A 20,710-nucleotide genomic window follows, 5' to 3' on the forward strand; every position below is an offset into this window, starting at 1 on the left:
CAATCATGTGTTTACACCACATGTTTATGGCTGCTATTGTCAGAAATTAAATACTTAACTTAATGGACTGCTGGTCTAACCCAGTAGAGCATTTTTAAGGGTTTTTGTGGTGGTAGTTTATAAATATCTTGAAATTAAAATACAATGAGATTTAGCAGTCCATTTGCTTTATGACATATAGCTAATCATTTTTACTTCCCTAAGCCTGAATTTTTTGCTTCAGTTAATGAATGAAAGCATTGCTCTCACCCACTTCAAAGGAAAAGTATGAAAATTGAAGAAATATCTATTTAAGGCCTATAAGAAAAAATGGCACTTTTTAAAAATATTAAGATATGTGACCCCTTTCACTATTCTGGCACTTCATGCTACAAAACTAATATATTTACAGCCTTAGGAAATGGTGCTCCTCTGGTTCACACACAGGAGAGTAATCAAGCTCTCTCATTCCCGGAGAACCTCAGAGGGCTTCCACCAACAGATACATGCCCTTGTCTCTGACCTGCACTAGAGAAGTGATTCTTTTGCTGGGAAGAGGATTGTACAATAGAAAGTAATGTCTCCCCCCATCCCTGTCCTTTAGTAATAATTCTTGATGTGGGTGTTTACAAGAATAAATGTATTTTATTTTAGGAATTTTCTAGATAGATTTCACTTAACTGTTCTCCCTTGAACTGCATCAAATGAATTTGTTCTCAGGAGCTAAAGACCTCTCTGGCAGAGATTCCTTTTCTCACTTCATCTTGAATTATACACATCTTTGCTGTCCCTTACTCTGTGTGTTTCCTCTTGGTTTCATAGAACCACCCAGGTTCATTAAGAAGCTAGAACCTTCAAGAATTGTGAAACAGGATGACTACACAAGATATGAATGCAAAATAGGAGGGTCTCCAGAAATCAAAGTTTTATGGTACAGAGATGAGACTGAAATTCAAGAGAGCAACAAATTCAGAATGTCGTTCATTGACGGGGTGGCGGTGCTGGAAATGCACAACCTCAGTGTTGAAGACAGTGGAGACTACACGTGTGAGGCCCACAACGCGGCAGGCAGCGCAAGCAGCAGCACTTCCTTGAAAGTCAAAGGTCAGATCTTGCTCTACCTTTGCGCTTTTCACATTAGCTTCCTCCCTAGTGGTCCTCTTAATTCCCTGTTTGACTCTCCATCGATGTTTTAAAATTGACAAAGGACACAATAAAAAAGTGAAAGTGATGGTTTTGCTCTATCTGTTGGAATGGAAATATGATTCTTACTTTTAACTATATATTTACAGACTACATCCGAATTTTCCTTGTTTTCAATTCTAGAACCACCCACTTTCCGCAGAAAGCCTCATCCTGTCGAGACACTGAAAGGAGCTGATGTTCACCTTGAATGTGAGCTTCGGGGCACTCCCCCATTTCAGGTGTCTTGGCATAAAGACAAGAGAGAACTTAGAAGTGGCAGGAAGTACAAGATAATGTCTGAGAATTTCCTTACGAGTATCCACATCCTGAATGTCGATGTCGCAGACATTGGGGAATATCAGTGCAAAGCCACAAACGACGTGGGGAGCGACACTTGTGTTGGTTCTATCACCCTGAAAGGTTAGATTGGCTGCATTTTCCTCTGCTCATTATTTCCTTTCTAATTTTAACACTCTGTTCATCCCTTAGCTACAGCCCCATATTTTCTCGCCTGCAGTCTATTTTACTTTTCCCTTTTTTCCCTTTCCAAATCCTTTTATGTTTGGTCCACTTCCGTTTTCTAAATCCTCCTAAATATCCCTTTAGATAATTTTGCCAATAGTTTTGATTGGATTTAGAAAGCTGGAAAAAAATAAGATAGTCAACTTTTTCTACTTGATACAAACTCTAATGCATCCCTGTTCACACCTACTCAAAATGCCTCTTAAACGGAAATAACACATTATCACTGGTTTGATTCCTAGCATTCAGGATTTCAGGGAAATACTCTCAGTCCCACATATTTTAAAACCTGATTTTCCTTTTTTCATCAGCACCACCAAGCTTTGTGAAGAAGCTCAGTGACATTTCGACTGTTGTTGGTGAAGAAGTTAAGCTGCAGGCCACTGTGGAAGGCGCTGAGCCCATTTCTGTGGCGTGGTTCAAAGACAGGGGGGAAATCGTTAGAGAAAGTGACAACATATGGATTTCTTATTCAGGAAACATTGCAACCCTACAGTTTTCAAGAGCAGAACCAGCCAATGCTGGAAAATACACGTGTCAGATCAAAAACGATGCTGGGATGCAAGAGTGCTTCGCCACAGTATCCATTCTCGGTTAGTACACGGAAGATGTTATCATGAATGCAAGGCACACATTTACAAGGATATGTGTTTTCTTTAGCTTTTCAATTTTGATTTTAAAATGTGGACGGCATTTATATATCATTGCAGAGCCTGCAAAAATTGTAGAAAAGCCAGAATCAATAAAAGTTACCACGGGAGATACCTGTACCTTGGAGTGTATCGTGGCTGGCACCCCTGAACTCAGCACTAAGTGGTTTAAGGATGGAAAAGAGCTGACAACTGACAGCAAATACAAAATAACCTTCTTCAACAAAGTATCTGGCCTTAAGATCATCAATGTGGCACCCAGTGACAGTGGAGTATACGGTTTTGAGGTGCAAAACCCTGTTGGCAAAGACAGCTGCACAGCTTCAGTGCAGGTTTCAGGTTGGTTGGTTTTATTGGGCTTTTCTTTCATCACTAGAATCCTGTAGTTCCTGATTTTCATATATGTATGTGGGAAGCTCCATCTTCTGCAGCATAACACAGGTCTGATAGCCTCTGAATTAGCAAATCCAGAGGCAACATACCTATAGAGTCAGAAGAAAACCATGTTCAAAAGTTATATCCCTAGACTGGGCATGGTGGCTCACGCCTGTAATCCTAGCACTCTGGGAGGCTGAGGCGGGTGGATCGCTCGAGGTCAGGAGTTCGAGACCAGCCTGAGCAAGAGCGAGACTCCATCTCTACTAAAAATAGAAAGAAATTATCTGGCCAACTAAAATATATATATAGAAAAAATTAGCCGGGCATGGTGGCGCATGCCTGTAGTCCCAGCTACTCGGGAGGCTGAGGCAGGAGGATTGCTTGAGCCCAGGAGTTTGAGGTTGCTGTGAGCTAGGCTGATGCCACAGCACTCACTTTAGCCAGGGCAACAAAGTGAGACTCTGTCTCAAAAAAAAAAAAGTTATATCCCTTTCTTTTGGAAGAATTTCCAAAAGAGTGGTAGGAGTAAAATGTAGTCCCTGGATAAGGTTAAAGTGGTCTTTTACTATCATTTATGCTGCAGTAATTCACCATATAATGATTTATAGCAAAGAAAGACCAAAATCCCTAGCAAGTTAACTATCACATCCTGCCCACTCACTGATCCTCCAGGCTTTTGATTGTGTGAACCCATCGAGGATTCTTTCACACCCTCACAAAAGAGCCAGATGGATCTAGGTATATTCCACCAAAGAGACAATTCTTTCTTCAAGTCATTTTGTAACTGTTGTCCCTGGTTTGTTTGCTTTTTTGGCATATTCAGACCGAATTGTTCCTCCTTCATTCACAAGAAAACTGAAAGAAACTAACGGTCTGTCTGGTTCCTCGGTGGTAATGGAGTGCAAAGTTTATGGATCACCTCCCATCTCTGTGTCCTGGTTCCACGAAGGAAATGAGATCAGCGCTGGAAGGAAATACCAGACCACCCTGACAGATAACACTTGTGCTTTAACTGTGAACATGCTAGAAGAATCAGACACCGGTGACTACACATGTATAGCTACTAATGTGGCTGGTTCTGATAGATGTAGTGCTCCTTTGATTGTGAGAGGTCAGTTTAAAAAACAGTAAAGTAAAATTGCATTTCATAATTTATTAAGCATTTTTATCATCACAATTCACAAATATTAAACATCTTCTGGTATGTGTTTTTGTGTTTAGAACCACCATCATTTGTTCAGAAACCTGATCCCATGGATGTTCTCACTGGGACCAATGTCACTTTCACAAGCATCATAAAAGGAACACCTCCTTTCAGTGTTAGCTGGTTCAAGGGTAGCAGTGAACTAGTACCAGGGGACAGATGTAATGTATCTTTGGAGGATACAGTTGCTGAACTGGAGTTGTTTGATGTGAATACATCACAAAGTGGAGAATATACTTGCATAGTTAGCAATGAAGCTGGCAAGGCTTCTTGTACAACACATCTCTACGTAAAAGGTTTGTTTGACTGCTATCCCATGCTTACACTATTAACATTAGTACAGTAATCAGTTGTGTCTATGTCTGTGTGTATACCTGTTTGATTTCATATTTTAAATTTGTTTACTCCAGCCCCAGCCAAATTTGTGAAGAGGCTGAATGATTACAGCATAGAAAAAGGAAAACCCTTGATCCTAGAAGGGACATTCACTGGAACTCCTCCCATTTCGGTTACATGGAAGAAAAATGGCATAAATGTATCTCCCTCTCAGAGGTGTAATATAACTACAACTGAAAAATCAGCAATCCTGGAAATTCCAAGTAGCACAATAGAGGATGCTGGACAATACAACTGCTACATTGAAAATGCTTCTGGAAAAGATTCCTGTTCAGCACAAATATTGATCCTAGGTTTGTCATGATTGCACATTCATATCTTTGCATACAAACAGTGATTCTGGCTTGTCTCCTTCATGACTGATTCTCTCTTTTGGCTGCAGAACCACCATATTTTGTCAAGCAGTTGGAGCCTGTTAGGGTGACCGTTGGAGATTCTGCCTCTTTACAATGCCAAGTCGCTGGAACCCCTGAAATCGGGGTGTCCTGGTATAAAGGAGATACAAAATTAAGACCCACTGCTACCTACAAAATGCATTTCAGGAACAACGTTGCTACACTGGTTTTCACCCAGGTTGATATTAATGATAGTGGGGAATATATCTGCAGAGCTGAAAACAGTGTGGGAGAAGTTTCTTCATCAACTTTCCTTACTGTTCAAGGTGATTGCAATATTTTAAAAGTGAATGAATTTGTGTTTCTTTGGAACAAGATTTAAAATATATGGGGAGGGCTTTCTTTTTAGGAAAATCTTTCCAAATGCTAAATTTTCTGCTTAAGTCATTCCATCTACAGTTAGTGGCTTCTCCTTTTCCATAGCCTTTACAGAGAGAGATAAGATGACTCAATCTTCAGTTGGAAGGATCAGGCAATCATTTGCCTCTATAATTATATCTTTAAGAAAAATAAGTGACCATATATTTTTAAATTCCACCCCGTGAGTGTCTCATTCAAATGGCAAGAAGGCAGTCTTTAAAAGTAAGGGAATCTGCAGCTTGCTCAGAGACATGCCTTAAGCCAATCAATTTCTCTATTGGCTTATAGATTTTTTGCACCTGCTGTGCAGTAAGGATGGCCTCAGAGTGAAACTTTTGCTCCAAAAGTCTACATACCTTTCTTTGTCTCCAAGTTAATTCAAGAGATGTTAACAATTCCTGATTTTTTATAGAAATCCCACATATGCAGGATTATATATCTATATATGTGCCATATATATATATATATATATAACTGTGAGAAGAGTATTTAGTAAATTAAAAATGTCCAGAAGTGTTCATTACTTTTATCCTGTTCCTACAGAGCAAAAACTTCCACCATCATTTTCTCGACAACTGAGAGATATTCAAGAAACGGTTGGATTGCCAGTTGTTCTTGAATGTACCATAAATGGATCAGAACCTATCTCAGTGTCTTGGTATAAAGATGGCAAGCCATTGAAAGACAGCCCAAATGTACAAACATCATTTTTAGACAACGTAGCCACTCTCAATATTTTTAAGACTGACCGGAGCCTTGCGGGCCAGTATTCTTGCACAGCTACAAATCCTATAGGCTCTGCTTCTTCTAGTGCCAGGCTCATTCTCACAGGTTTGTGGATTCTCAAACTTCTACTTCTGTAATTAAACTTTTTAAGCAAATATGACATTAGGGAGAAACCATTACAATTTCTATAAACTGGGATGGTCCAGTATCACGCCTGCAACCTTGTCTTTCTGCTCTACTCTTAGAGGGGAGGAATCCCCCATTCTTTGACATCCCCCTTGCCCCGGTGGATGCTGTGGTGGGAGACAGTGCCGACTTTGAGTGCCACGTCATGGGAACACAACCAATAAAGGTCAGCTGGGCTAAAGACAACAGAGAGATACGAAGTGGCGGAAACTACCAGATTAGTTATCTGGAAAACAGCGCCCACCTGACAATCCTCAAAGTAGACAAAGGAGACTCTGGACAATATACCTGCTATGCTGTGAATGAAGTAGGAAAAGACTCTTGCACAGCTCAGCTTAATATAAAAGGTATCATTTATTTTGCATGTGATCCAACAAAGTATAATGATTTTATAGTATATCATAAGGGCGTAGTTTCTAGTATGATAAATGAAATGTAGGACATTTTTAAACAAATGATATGAAAATGTCTAAGAGGAAATAAATTTCTCTAGAGAACAAGTGATCTTTTTAATCTGTAGTTTTTTTAAACTTTATATATCATACATAATGCTAAGACTACCCCTTTCTTATTAGAAATTTCTGGTTCTGTAAATGGCCATAAATTATTCTTATCATCTATCCCGTAAGTCAGAGAACAATTGAGAATAAGCTTGTGGAAGGAGGCTTGAATGTTTAGGAACATACACTGATATGCTGTATTTAGTTGGTTAGCCTAGATTTTTAATTGAAACCATGACTTTTTTTCTTGAAAAGCCTCATATTAATATCCTGCTTCCAGATTCCATTTCATATATCCTTGCAATTTCTTACAGAGAGGCTAATCCCACCAAGTTTCACCAAAAAACTCTCAGAGACAGTGGAAGAAACAGAAGGAAATTCTTTCAAACTTGAGGGGCGTGTCGCTGGTTCCCAGCCTATAACTGTTGCTTGGTACAAAAATAACGTAGAGATACATCCAACTTCTAACTGTGAAATAACATTCAAGAACAACGTGTTGCTGCTGCAAGTCAGGAAGGCAGGCATGGCCGACGCCGGTTTGTACACATGCAAAGTGTCCAATGATGCAGGCTCTGCTCTGTGCACGTCGTCAATTGTCATCAAAGGTTAGTTATCTCCACAGCCCCCAGCCTGCTGTGTTTTTCTCCACTGTTAGATAGCCATGTGCATTTCTCCTGATATCTTGACCACATACGTTATAACAGATATCAATATACATTACTTAACTGGCTTGCCATGACTCCATATCTGTTTACTAAATATATATATTAGTTGTAATTTAATTAGGTGGCTCCGCAATGTAGCTGTCATTTAACAAATACATTGATATATTTCTAAACCACATCCCAAAATTTTCTCAGGTAGTTAGAAGTCTCAGCCTACTTTGAAGTGTGCACATAAGTGACAAATATATTTTTATGTAGCATCTTTGTTTGGAAAATGTCTTAATTGTTCATCACTGAATATTGCACTAGCTTTGCTTTTATGAGCTATATAACACAATGAATTCACATTGTGAACCTTTCTCTTTTCTAAGTATATTTCTAAAGGATTATTGTTTAATGTATACTGCCCAAAGCTTTTGGCCTGTAAATGAATTTTAATCCCATACAAAAAGGTAAAATGTGCCCCCAAAAGAAATAAAAAGATAGGTGGAAAAACATTTCATATCATTATGGAGGATGTATTTAAATAAACAATCATAACTTGATACAAAAAAATAGACTATGTTGTTTAAGGACATCTTCTTTCTCTGATTCTCTGACCATATTGTCTTCCAGATAATTATGACACAGATACATCAACAATCACTTTACAAACTAACCTCCTAGAGCAGATTGGAATTAATTACCAATTCTGATGATCTGGTTGGCCATCTCAGAGTGTACAAATAATAAGTTAATATCATTAATAGGTTAATATCACTAATAAGTTAATATTGACTTGACTTAAAAATCAAATTTCATCATTCATTTAATGGAATTTAGATGCATTTAGTTTTAAAACACATTTAGTAAAATGCACAATGTCTATTTAGAAGTGGCTTATAGTGATGATTTACATTCATGATGGTTTTGCCATTGAGTAGATAAATGCTTTCTATAGACTTCTGAGGCTATTTATAAAATTCAAAGAAAAGAAGTAGATATAAGTTTTAATCTTTGCAATCACACATAAAAATTCCTTATTCTTCTTAGGTATATGTCTTAGAACCATTGAATAAAATCTTCACATAACACCAAGTTGCACATGGCCCTCCTTATCATGTTACTCATGTCTTCATCATTGGTTTAGTGTTAAACACTGAGCTTCAACTGCTAATTCCTTTGGGCTAAGATTTTTAATGCTTTTAAATGCTACTGTAGCTGCATTTAATAGCTAACGATGAACACTGGAGAAAATCATACATTAAGATGTAGGCTCATGTATTACTCAAATGTTGGCTTTTTTTCCAGAGGATAACACTCACGGTTGCTCTAGATAAGCAGAATTCCCAAATAAGCCCTAAGTTTTTAGGGTTCAGCAAAAATGCAGCTGTACACAGCTTCGAGAGAATCAATAGTGTGCTATATGGCACAGAAGTTTATAGTAACTGCCAGTGCAATGTTTGCGGTGCTAAATCAGGACACAGATGCTGGGGTGATTTGTGAGCAGCATGGCATCTGTTCTTCACTTGTTTCTAAACCAGCATCTCTTTTAAAAATCCAACAAATTTTAACTATTGCCTTTAGAGAGGAATAAACCAGGCACATAATTCCATTCTCCTACAGCAGCCAGTGTTACCTGTTAGAAGCAAAACTATTTTGCTCTTTGCTTGTTTCTTTTGTGGAATGTAATCCTTTTTTGCCTTTATGTTTCTTATGTTCCTCATGAAAATACCTTTTCAATTCCAGAACCTAAGAAGCCACCTGTGTTTGATCAGCACCTTGCTCCAGTAACAGCGAGTGAAGGAGAATTCGTGCAGCTCAGCTGCCATGTCCGGGGCTCCGAGCCCATCAGGATCCAGTGGTTGAAGGCGGGCAGGGAAATAAAGCCTTCAGACAGATGCAGCTTCAGCTTCGCTAACGGGACAGCTGTACTGGAGCTCAAGGATGTGGCTAAAGCAGATTCAGGAGATTATGTGTGTAAAGCTTCAAATATGGCTGGAAGTGACACTTCCAAATCAAAAGTGACCATAAAAGGTACAGACACTTCAAAAGTGTTATGCAGATCAAGGCAACAACCACTCATGTTTATTTGCTTATTACAATTAAAATAAAAATGGAATTAGATCAGTTACTGCTCATTTGCAATATGTAGCCCCCCTATTATAACTGAAATATTAGCTAATTTAATGGAAACAATTTTAATATAAATTATCTGAAATCACTCCAAGTTCACTGCTCTATTTCTTGAACCCCTTTTCACTACACCCAGAAGAGTGGAATTAGTACACTCCCAAAAACGATGCCATAATAATGTGATATAAGGTAGCCTGATGTCATAGCCCTGGAGAAAATTTATAAAACAAGCCAAGTCTAGAAATATAAAATTTAATACTACTATGATTATAGTTTAACCTTCAATAGCTATCACTCATACAAATGTCTATGAAACCCCTTTGTCTTCTGTAACCCACCTGCATGTATATAGTGAGTCCTAGAATACATACTTATGAGACTGCCAAGCTTCTAAAGTTATTTTACATAGGGGGATATTTATTATAATTTTGAGATAATTGTAATAACAAAACATGTAAATGTATTTTTCAGACAAACCAGCTGCGGCCCCAGCAGCTAAGAAGGCAGCAGTAGATGGGAGACTCTTTTTCGTATCAGAACCTCAGAGTATCAGAGTCGTAGAAAGTAAGTGTACTTCGTGAGAAGGACATCTTCATCTATCTTGTCCCTTTTACTAATGATTTAATTTTGGACGGACTGATTTTTGAAAATTAAATTTTTTATTCATTTGTTTTTATTATTCCTTAGAAACCACTGCAACTTTCATTGCCAAAGTTGGAGGCGATCCAATCCCAAATGTTAAATGGACAAAAGGGAAGTGGAGACAACTGAACCAAGGAGGTCGCATTTTTATCCACCAAAAAGGCGATGAAGCAAAACTGGAGATTAGAGACACCACAAAAACTGACTCCGGATTGTACCGATGTGTCGCATTTAACAAACACGGTGAAATTGAGAGTAATGTTAACCTACAGGTGGATGAAAGGAAGAAACAAGAGAAAATTGAAGGCGATCTTAGAGCAATGCTGAAAAAGTAAGTTTGATAAAAACCACACACACTGCAGTTGGCCCTTCCTATTGGTGGGTTCTGCATGCGTGGATTAACCAACTGTGGACTGGAAATATTTGGAAACAAAAAAACGGTAAAAAATAATACCGATTTAAAAGCCAATGCAATATAACAACTATTTGCACAGCATTTACACTGTATTAGGTATTATAAGTAATCTACAGATGATTTAAAATACACAGGAGGATTGCTGAAGTTATATGTAAATACTACACCATTTTAAATAAGGGAATTTAGCATCCTCAGATTTTGGTATCTGAGGGGGATCCTAGAACCAATACTCTGCAGCTATTGAGGGATGACTGTAATTTTCCATTGACAAAAAAATCACTCAAGAGGCATGGATCATCCATTCCAAGATTTAGATTGTTAAAGAGAATAAGCATATAAATATTTTAACAGAAGCAGATAAGCAAATACACTTTTTCCACACTTCTTTTCCATGATATGTGATATTTACCCATTTTTAAAGTTTTCCATTGCTGTTATTATTTTTCCTGATACTGTAATTCTTCAAGTTCTTTGGTTCTAATGTTTACAGAAATGCTTCTAATATACTTTCCTTTCTTAAAATCTTTCATCAAATTTCTATACTTTGTAACAAATGGTCCTAACCCATCTAATCTTAATCTACTCCATCTTCAAATTCACTTTTTTTTATTGTTTCACAGTTAATATGATAATATTTCTTGAGTAAAGAACACAAAACTGTTCCTTTTTGAGAAAAAAAAAACCCTTAATGACATTCATAGTCTTCAAATAATGACAGACAATTTAAAATAAATGTAACACTCGTGATTCATATTTGCTTCTTATTTCATTTAGGACTCCAGCCTTAAAGAAAGGAGCTGGGGAAGAAGAGGAAATTGATATCATGGAACTTCTCAAAAATGTTGACCCTAAAGAATATGAAAAATATGCACGCATGTATGGAATCACTGACTTCCGGGGTCTTCTTCAAGCATTCGAACTGCTAAAGCAAAGTCAAGAAGAAGAGACACATAGATTGGTATGATCCTTCATATATAGTATTAGCCTTAAAAATTCACATTTGAAACATGTATCATATCCCCTTTGAATTACCGGACTCCTACAGGATTCTTATACAGTTATATGAGATCATTTAATATAACCCAAACAGCATCAAGAATGGAAGTTGAATATAGTTATACATCCTTTAATTCAAATTTTGTTTCACATGTAATACTTACCATTTTTTTTCTCCTCAGGAAATTGAGGAAATAGAGAAGTCAGAGAAGGATGAAAAGGAATTTGAGGAACTTGTCTCATTTATTCAGCAAAGGCTGACACAGACAGAGGTAAAATGAATTATGCTGATAATAAAGTGAACAAATTATTATTGGGAACTATAAGGGAAGGAATAACTAATGCATTTGAATTCTTCATTCTCCTAGCCTGTCACTCTCATCAAGGATATTGAAAATCAGACAGTTTTGAAAGATAATGATGCCATCTTTGAAATTGACATTAAGATTAATTATCCAGAAATCAAGCTTTCATGGTACAAAGGTACTGAAAAACTGGAACCCAGTGATAAATTTGAAATAAGCATCGACGGTGACCGACATATACTCCGAGTCAAAAACTGTCAACTTAAAGATCAGGGCAATTATAGACTGGTTTGTGGTCCACACATCGCTAGTGCAAAACTAACTGTAATTGGTAAGTTAGAAAGGAGTTATAAAAGGTTTGTCAGATTAATTTACTGTTGAGTACATCTGCATGTGATATTGAACCAAATGTGTGTTGTACCATATGAACAGAGCCTGCTTGGGAACGGCATCTTCAGGATGTTACTCTGAAAGAAGGCCAGACTTGCACCATGACATGCCAATTTTCTGTGCCAAATGTAAAATCCGAATGGTTCAGAAATGGCAGAATCCTTAAACCCCAAGGCAGATATAGAACTGAAGTGGAACACAAAGTCCATAAACTGACCATTGCAGATGTTCGAGCAGAAGACCAGGGTCAGTACACCTGCAAACATGAAGACCTTGAAACTTCGGCAGAGCTCAGAATTGAAGGTGAGTGAGAGACTATGGATGGAGTTATGTGCACAGCATAGGTCAATGACAAAGGTGCAGGACCCTGCAATCCCGCCACCAAACACACCCCAATGTGGTCATGTGTTCTCATTTCCCAACATACATACTCATAGCATTCACTCATATCTCAAAATTCGTACAAAATCAAATGGGAAATATTCAAATAAGTGTCACTTCTTTTGCTAGTTCTTTTAGATTTTAATTCTAATCTAAAACATTTTTAACAGTTATTCCTATTTAAAGTCTCAATTCCATAATTCTTATGTCTATGATTCTGATTCCTAAAAAGAAATCTTAGAAAGGACAAGATCTCATAGCTACAAATCCAGAGGAGCTGGTTAGGAATTGATATTTTGTTTATAGGACTTAATCTGATTTTATCTGTACAACATTTTATAGATAAAATTAACAACATGTGATGTGTAATTAGCAGCTATTTTTCAAAAATATTTATTTCATTCATGGCTCATATTCCAACCTCTGAATCTCTGAAATTAAATGAAATCTCAGAATTTAGGAGCAACAATATTCATTCCCTAACTGATTGTATGCATTTCCAAAGACATCTTTGAACTGTACTGAGAAAAATTTTAACTATGATAATAGCGTCTACTTCCACTTGTTGGCACCCACTTGTAGTTGTTAAAACACAACTGTATGACATCTGATTTACATAAGGATTTCAACTTTTCTGACTTACTTTACAATGAATATCAATGCCTGGTTGTATTTTAAATAGTTTTCAAATTAAAGAGACCAGTTGAAAGTGTTAATCATTTTTTAAATAATGGGATATTTTTTAAATAATTCTTTTGTAAAAAAGCTCACCAGACTACGATTTCTAAGATGTTCATGGTACTGTTACACATGTAATTCCAGATGTCCAGCTACAATTCTGGAGAAGAACCCTCCACTCCAGCCCATTCTCCTAGAAAACATTTCTGACATCCAACACATCCTTTGTGTGTGCCCATATGTGCTTAGAAAGCAGGTTTCAGAATTCCAGAAAGTTTTTCTGAAATTTAGAAGTACAGATTTCCTATTGGATTTGATATTATTTCACAGGGAAAGTTATACACATTAGATAAACAATTCTAGATCCTCAATAGCAAAAATTATTTTACTGAGGCAAGAAAGAATTTCACAGAGGAATAAATTGTAGAGTGAAATTAAATTTGTGTACCCTCCATTACAAACCCGCCATTTCACTAACATTTTTAAAATCTACTTTGACTTTTGGATTATAAGCTCCCTTTATTATTTTCTTTGTATAAATATTTTAAGGATTCTTCAGAATTTCTTTACACTTTCCTACATTGATCCTTGCAAGAATACGCTTAAAAATTGGGATAATTATTTGTTACTGCAGCAAAAATAAGAGCATTTTCTTTTGGATTTTTGAACTTTTCCCATTTTACAATTGGATAAAAAGATGGAAATTTTAAGTATCTGAGGGAAAAACAGAGCAAAAGAGATTCCTCTTTATACAATCTGACTTTGAACTCCCTGTATTTGAACAGCGGAACCAATTCAGTTTACAAAGCGCATACAGAACATTGTGGTGAGTGAGCATCAATCTGCCACCTTCGAGTGTGAAGTGTCCTTTGATGATGCCATTGTAACATGGTACAAAGGACCAACAGAACTGACCGAGAGCCAGAAATACAACTTTAGGAATGATGGTCGCTGCCATTATATGACCATCCACAATGTGACTCCAGATGATGAAGGTAATTTCACTGATAGTTCCCTGGTGAATATATAACTTAACCCTTTTCTGTTCTATGTATGTCTGCCCTTGCATAGGCTTATAGGCTATAATTCTATAGAGAATTTTTTTAGAAAAATCTAGTATAAATAACACATACATATGTTTAAATAAAGAAGTATTATTTGCAACATATCAGAAAACAAAAGCTCCATGATTCTTCCCCTTAGGTGTCTATTCAGTCATTGCTCGGCTGGAGCCAAGAGGTGAAGCAAGAAGCACAGCAGAGCTGTACTTAACAACCAAAGGTGAGCAAACAGCAAACTAAAGCCACACTGCCATCTTTGAAACAAGTAGCCCACCCAGACAATTCTCAATACAAAAACACAAAAATTCTCAATACAAATACAAAAATATCATTTTTTTCTTTTGCAGAAATCAAACTTGAGCTGAAGCCTCCTGGTAAGCTTTTTTTTTTTTTAATCAATCTTTGCATACAATAAATTTAGCAAAATTTTGTGAATAACAGAAGCCAAACTAAAATGTATAAAATATTATTTGTCTTTTCAGTAAAAATGTTATTCAGTAAAATTATTTTTAGCAAAATAATAAAGTGTTTAAACTTTGTGAGTTTGGGAAATTAGAGCTAATAAGGGCTCATTCCACGGATATCTAGGAGCACGCCAAATAGCGTGACCGTAGAATGAAACAAGTTTTGGCAGGGAATAAACTTTTCCATGAAGTTGCATACGAACGAGTACTAATATCATTTGGTCAGTACGTTAGATTCTGCTGTTGGAAATGCCTGACAACCAAGCACATCTTAGCTGTCTAATAAATATCTGTGTTCTCTGTCCCTTTACGCTTATCATTGCACGTCCCTTTCCAGATATTCCTGACTCGAGAGTTCCAATCCCAACCATGCCTATCAGAGCAGTCCCACCAGAAGGTAAGACCCAGCACCTCAACATCTGGGCATGGAGTGGCAAATTCTACCACTGGGAAATTACCAACACCTAAACCCTGGCAGAGCCAGAGCAGACCCTTCCATGTTGTGTTCTTCGCTGTGTAATTAAAAAAGTAAAAAAAAAAAAAGAAAAAAAAAGTGGTTGTAGCTAAAAATATATGTGCTACTTTTATTTGTTCTGATTAATGAATTGGTACCATAATACCTTTGAAGTACTGAAAGAAATGCATAAGCCTTCATTGTACTTTACGCAAAATAGGAATCTAGAACAAGTTACTGACGATGCCATTTATTTTCTTCAGAAATTCCTCCTACAGCTGTTCCTCTTCTTCCCCTTTTGTTACCAACACCTGAAGAAAAGAAACCACCAGGAAAACGTATTGAAGGTATTACATGTCATCTACCTAAATGTCAAAATACGGAATTTCATTGTGGCTGACTGGGAAAATGTTGCTAAATACAACAAATTTGCCCTCTAGTGGTCAAGAAGTTGAATTACCTTTCAAAATGTAAATTTTTGACTAAAGACGTGCTCTGAAAACTATCAAACTAAATATTATGCTTAGTATTAAAATATTTTATTTGAATGGAATTACTTAAACATAATAGAAAGTTAATTTTATGTTTCTTGTTTTCTTAACCACCACCAATAACAAAAACAACAACAAATAGGAACCAATTTCTACTGCATCTTATGGAAATAAACCATACTAGTGTATTGTCAAATTGTAAATTATGGTTTGCATTTTGTTCTCAATTACAATGTTAATTACTCTTTAAAATTCGCTGTTTTATTACAAAAAATATGATTTAGAATATCTTGATATATTTGACTTTTCTTGTACCTAAGGCATGAGCTCACTTACAAAGAGCTGTTAAGCAAGTGTTCTAGGGAATCTCCTTTCTCAAATATTCAGTAGAAAAACTGTACTGTTTGTGCCCCAAAGCTGTTCAACTAAATCAGACAACAGATTGCCTGGGACGTCTTAGAGTTATGAGGAGTTCAGAATTGCTACCATAACTCTCCCAGCATGATCAAAAAATATTCTGCCTGTCAAAGTCACCACTACTGGAGTAGTTTCAAGCGCTTGACATGTTAGTCCCCTACTACCCACTATAACTGAGATCAAATGCTTGAGCTATTTTTCAGCCAGCCACAGAGGAAATTCAGTTAAAAATTTCCAGTTTTGTGATTAACAATCTCAATAACAAAGAGAAGCATTTTTATAATTTATATAAGCATCATTAAATATATTATCATCTACCTGTGCTAGCAATGTGGAACAAGAATCAAAATCATAAATTAGATTTCCATTTGTATTTCTATTGTCAAGAATAATAATTTATCTTAATGAATGATTTGGTCTTTGAATCTCAGGGTCAACATGGCTAAGTTTGAGAACCCACTGTGAAACTTGAGAAGTTAAATCTCATGTTAAAAATTAAAAGAGAACATTATTTATTCATGAATCCTAGAGGCCATAATCAAGTGTGATTAAGAACTGTGGTCAAGGTATAACAACAGCAACAACAAAAGAAGACTCCCACAATATATCATAATTAAAACTTTAATTTTACTAATCCACTTGTTATTCTTCCTCCTGACAAATTTACTGTTCATACCCAAATGAAACAAAGATGAAAATGTTCCTTTGTTTTTTATGCTATCACTGAGATTCACCCTCCATTTTGAAAATGTTAACTCTTAGCAGGCCTAAAATCAGTGAAGATGTAAGATCACAGTACATATTCTGTCTCCCCATAAAACAATTTTTTTGCATTGTAATCCAAGATTATTCTAAAACAAATATGATGTGCAGACCATTGTTACTATCAACATGTGAAAAAATAAAATATTTCAGTAAACCTCCTAGTTTCCTGAAAACATTTTAGTTACTCACATCTGACATCTATTTTTTTAGTGACCAAAAAGGCTGTGAAGAAAGATACCAAAAAAGTCATTATCAAGCCCAAAGAAGAGGAACCTACAGGTATTATAATTAATCAATCAAAAAGCAGTCTTAATGCTTTTTTCTTGGCTAAAAATTTGAAATCCTACATAGTGGAGGGTGGGGGAAGGGTAAGAGTTTGCAGTCACAAAATGGTACCTCTCCCTTCACTCGCTGTCATCCTCTTCTTGGACTCAGTTCTCATTCTCTCCTTCTCAGCTTCCTTTTTCTCCCTTTTTTCTCTTCTGTCCTCTTGTGCTCATGGCACCCACTGGCAACACCACAGTATTCTTGTTATCTCTGGATGGTGATTTAAAGGCCTTGCTCTGTAGTCCAACCACTGGTCTTTTTTAAATTATTATTGTAAATTGACAATTTATAATTGTATATATTTATGGGGTGCAAAGTGATGTGACGATATATGAATGCAACATAAAAAAATTAAATTTAGCTAATTAACATATCTATCACTTCAAATACTTATCATTTTTTGTGGTGAGAACATTTGAAGTTTACTCTCAGTGATATTAAAGTGTTCAGTACATTAACTATATTCACCACACTGTGCAATAGATCAAAAAGACCTTTTTCCTCCTATCTGAGATTTTGTACCCTTCAACCAACATCTTCCCATTCCCCTCGAGCTCTAGCCTCTGTAACCACCATTCTATTCTCTATTTTGTGAATTCAACTTGTTTTTATTCCACATGTAAGTGAGAACATGCAGTATTTGTCTTTCTGTGTGTGGCTTATTTCACTTAGCATAATGTTCTGCAATTCCATCCATGTTGCAAATGACAGAATTTCCTTCTTTTATAAGGCTGAATAGTAATCCATAGATAGATAGATAGATAATTTACCCACAGTTTCCTTATTCATTCATCTGTTGATGGACACTGAAGTTGTTTCCATAACTTGGCTGTTATGAGTGCCACTGCAATGAGCATGGCAGTGCCCAACAGCTGGTCTTGATCTCATCACACCAGTAGGTGCTCAAGGGTTGGTGCCAATTTCGAGAGGCTGCTTCCACCCCACTCAGGATCCTGCCTGGTTTATGTGATTTAAATGTCAATATTTGCAGGAAAAAATACTTTTTTGAAGGAGGATCAATTCTAATCACTTTAATTTTTAATATGTCCTGGAAGGGTTTTAGGAAGACAATTGAATAACTAAATTTAAGCAAAATAGTTTTAACCCATTTTACTAAGATTACAGTACAGGAACCTCCTAAAAGAAGGAGATTATAAGAGCACAAGGCATTATTCATCACTCAGACTTTTCTGAGTGGACATCTGTGAGACATCATGGAGTAAGAGGAAACTCAAAAAGCATGAATATTTTATGAACTTTATAGTTAATAACTGAAAAAATCAAATATGCATTATTTTTTAGCATTAGACATATTGAATATTCTCTTCATGTTTCATGTTAATTTAAATTATTTTCAATCAATCTGAACTTGAATCAAACTAGGGCCTTTCTGCATTTTTGTTACTACAGCATTGCATAGCATTTCTAGTGAGCTCGCTTTGGAAATTATGAAAGCATTATGATGATCCCTGGAAGGGATCACACAAATGACTAATGACGAGGCACAGGATTAGTGGACATTAAACCATGCATAATCTAAAAATAAACACTCATTTTATGTTTTTAAATTTCCAGAGGTTTTCAAGAAGCCCCCACCTCCTACTGCCTTAATTCCAGCAAAAGGTGAATAATGATAAATTCTTAAATATTTTTATTCTGTTTATTCCTGGTATTTGTACTTTTGCAATTTATTCTTATTTTTAAATATTAGGTGTCCAACTTCTTGTAATGTTGTAGAGTCTCTTCTGTTATATTAAATCCAGCATAGACATGATGGCTATTGCGTGTCGCTCCTATCCCAGGAAAGGAAACCCAGGCGGATGTTTAGCTGCCTCTGTGCAGTGGCCCCCGGGAAAGAAGCAGGGAGAATTAGAAAGGGAGGGGCCATCCCTTGCTTTTTTAATTGTGGTTAACACAATTGTTAAGGATTATATAAACAATGGAAACCCTAAAGAGCTTTTAGTATCTGTTATAGAAAGACAACTAATTGATTTGGTTGCATAATTTTAAATATTGTCTTTATTAAGCTGACCAAAGGGCTCTATTTGATACTCCAAAATGTAGATTTAGAATTAGAAGTGTGTTTGGAAGAATAATTGGAGCTTTTAAAAAAGGTTAACCACATAAGCATTTAATATAAATTCTGTGAAATTATCAGATATTAAAATAGTCCATGGGAAGAAACTAGGGGTCTGGCAAACTGGAGCTCCCATAGGACAATGGAAGGTGTGTCCATTTGATAATGTTTATTGAATCTATTTTTTTCACACTGGAAAAATCCTCAAATCAAGAGTAGAATGCATCTTGGTGCTCTTTATTGTGTTCCATAGTCAACAAAAATTTAAATGGAAACAATACAAAGAAAAACATGACAAATTATTAATAAAACACTGAGATCTGAAACACTGATATTGTTTGACTACATAGATTTTTGTTTAGTGAAGTAGTTGGTTCATGTAACTAATATTCTAATATTTTATGTACGTATGTATTTATTTGTTTGTTTGTTTGTTTATTTATTTTAGCTCCTGAAATCATTGATGTATCCTCTAAAGCTGAAGAAGTAAAAATAACAACCATAACCAGGAAAAAAGAGGTTCACAAAGAAAAAGAACCTGTGTATGAGAAAAAGCAAGCAGTCTATGAGGAGAGGAGAGTCTTCATAGAGTCTTTTGAAGAACCTTACGATGAACTAGAAGTAGAAACATACACGGAGCCGTATGAAGAACCTTATTATGAAGAACCCGATGAAGACTATGAAGAGACCAAGGTAGAAGCCAAAAGGGAAGTTCATGAGGAATGGGAAGAAGATTTTGAAGAAGGGCAACAATACTATGAAAGGGAAGAAGGTTATGATGAAGGGGAGGAAGAGTGGGAGGAGACTTACCAAGAAAGGGAAGTAATTCAAGTTCAAAAGGAGGTTTATGAAGGTATGTACAAATTGGGTGACTTGACCCTCTTTTTCTCGTTTTTGTTCAGTTCGTTATATTTTCAGTGTTATGAACCTGATTTGCAATTTATATGAAATACATGAAAAGATCTTAGATGTTTTAAGGTAAAAAAATATTTTAAAACTTAATCTTTTAGAGAGTCATTTTCAGAGTCACTTTCATGTTCTGACTTTATAAGCTAAATCATTTAGTCCTCTGCCTAAGATTAAATGCTAAGTGCTATTTTCTAATGTGGAAGTTCAAGTTTTACTTTCACAGCCTTATTGCCTCTCTGATTGATCCTGCTTCAAAACCCAGCACTAAGAATTATGTTAGAAATAATGATCCCAAATACAAGACCACACAATTATAGATTATCCTTAATTTATCTCATTTGCAATTAGCACAACCTAAGAGAACTTACCTAGTTAAGCATCCATTCTTATTCGTGTGTTTTTATTAAAGAATCACATGAGAGAAAAGTTCCAGCCAAAGTGCCTGTAAAGAAAGAAGCACCACCTCCTAAAAGTAAGTAATTGGAATTATTTAAATAGACTAGAGCATCAACATCATTATCATGGCTTGTTTGGCAAAGATGTATAAGTCACCGGTTAAATCCAATAGGCACAACTTCTTCTCTAAGCTTTATTGTATCAATGAATTTTTTTTCTTAAAATTTCTATCTAATTCATTTAATGAAAAAAATACGAAGATGATAAAAAGATTGTTA

At 36.1% G+C, this 20,710-nt stretch overlaps 1 protein-coding gene across 1 annotated transcript in view; it reads left to right on the forward strand.

Annotated features, from left to right (window-relative positions):
• Positions 1-20,710, forward strand: part of TTN (titin) — a 269,437-nt gene that overhangs the window by 89,769 nt on the left and 158,958 nt on the right. Inside the window, exons 87-113 of the mRNA XM_045559324.1 lie at positions 802-1,083; positions 1,306-1,584; positions 1,998-2,279; positions 2,397-2,675; positions 3,538-3,825; positions 3,936-4,214; positions 4,329-4,607; positions 4,697-4,975; positions 5,613-5,900; positions 6,041-6,328; positions 6,796-7,086; positions 8,875-9,162; positions 9,733-9,825; positions 9,949-10,234; positions 11,096-11,279; positions 11,500-11,589; positions 11,686-11,953; positions 12,055-12,315; positions 13,857-14,066; positions 14,275-14,352; positions 14,480-14,506; positions 14,934-14,993; positions 15,314-15,397; positions 16,934-17,002; positions 18,626-18,673; positions 19,576-19,980; positions 20,446-20,508. Of these exons, the coding sequence (XP_045415280.1) occupies positions 802-1,083; positions 1,306-1,584; positions 1,998-2,279; positions 2,397-2,675; positions 3,538-3,825; positions 3,936-4,214; positions 4,329-4,607; positions 4,697-4,975; positions 5,613-5,900; positions 6,041-6,328; positions 6,796-7,086; positions 8,875-9,162; positions 9,733-9,825; positions 9,949-10,234; positions 11,096-11,279; positions 11,500-11,589; positions 11,686-11,953; positions 12,055-12,315; positions 13,857-14,066; positions 14,275-14,352; positions 14,480-14,506; positions 14,934-14,993; positions 15,314-15,397; positions 16,934-17,002; positions 18,626-18,673; positions 19,576-19,980; positions 20,446-20,508 (5,628 nt within the window). The remainder of the gene's footprint in view (positions 1-801; positions 1,084-1,305; positions 1,585-1,997; positions 2,280-2,396; positions 2,676-3,537; positions 3,826-3,935; positions 4,215-4,328; positions 4,608-4,696; positions 4,976-5,612; positions 5,901-6,040; positions 6,329-6,795; positions 7,087-8,874; positions 9,163-9,732; positions 9,826-9,948; positions 10,235-11,095; positions 11,280-11,499; positions 11,590-11,685; positions 11,954-12,054; positions 12,316-13,856; positions 14,067-14,274; positions 14,353-14,479; positions 14,507-14,933; positions 14,994-15,313; positions 15,398-16,933; positions 17,003-18,625; positions 18,674-19,575; positions 19,981-20,445; positions 20,509-20,710) is intronic.

The sequence above is a fragment of the Lemur catta genome, chromosome 8 (assembly GCF_020740605.2).
Source record: "Lemur catta isolate mLemCat1 chromosome 8, mLemCat1.pri, whole genome shotgun sequence".
NCBI classification, from domain to species: Eukaryota; Metazoa; Chordata; class Mammalia; order Primates; family Lemuridae; genus Lemur; species Lemur catta.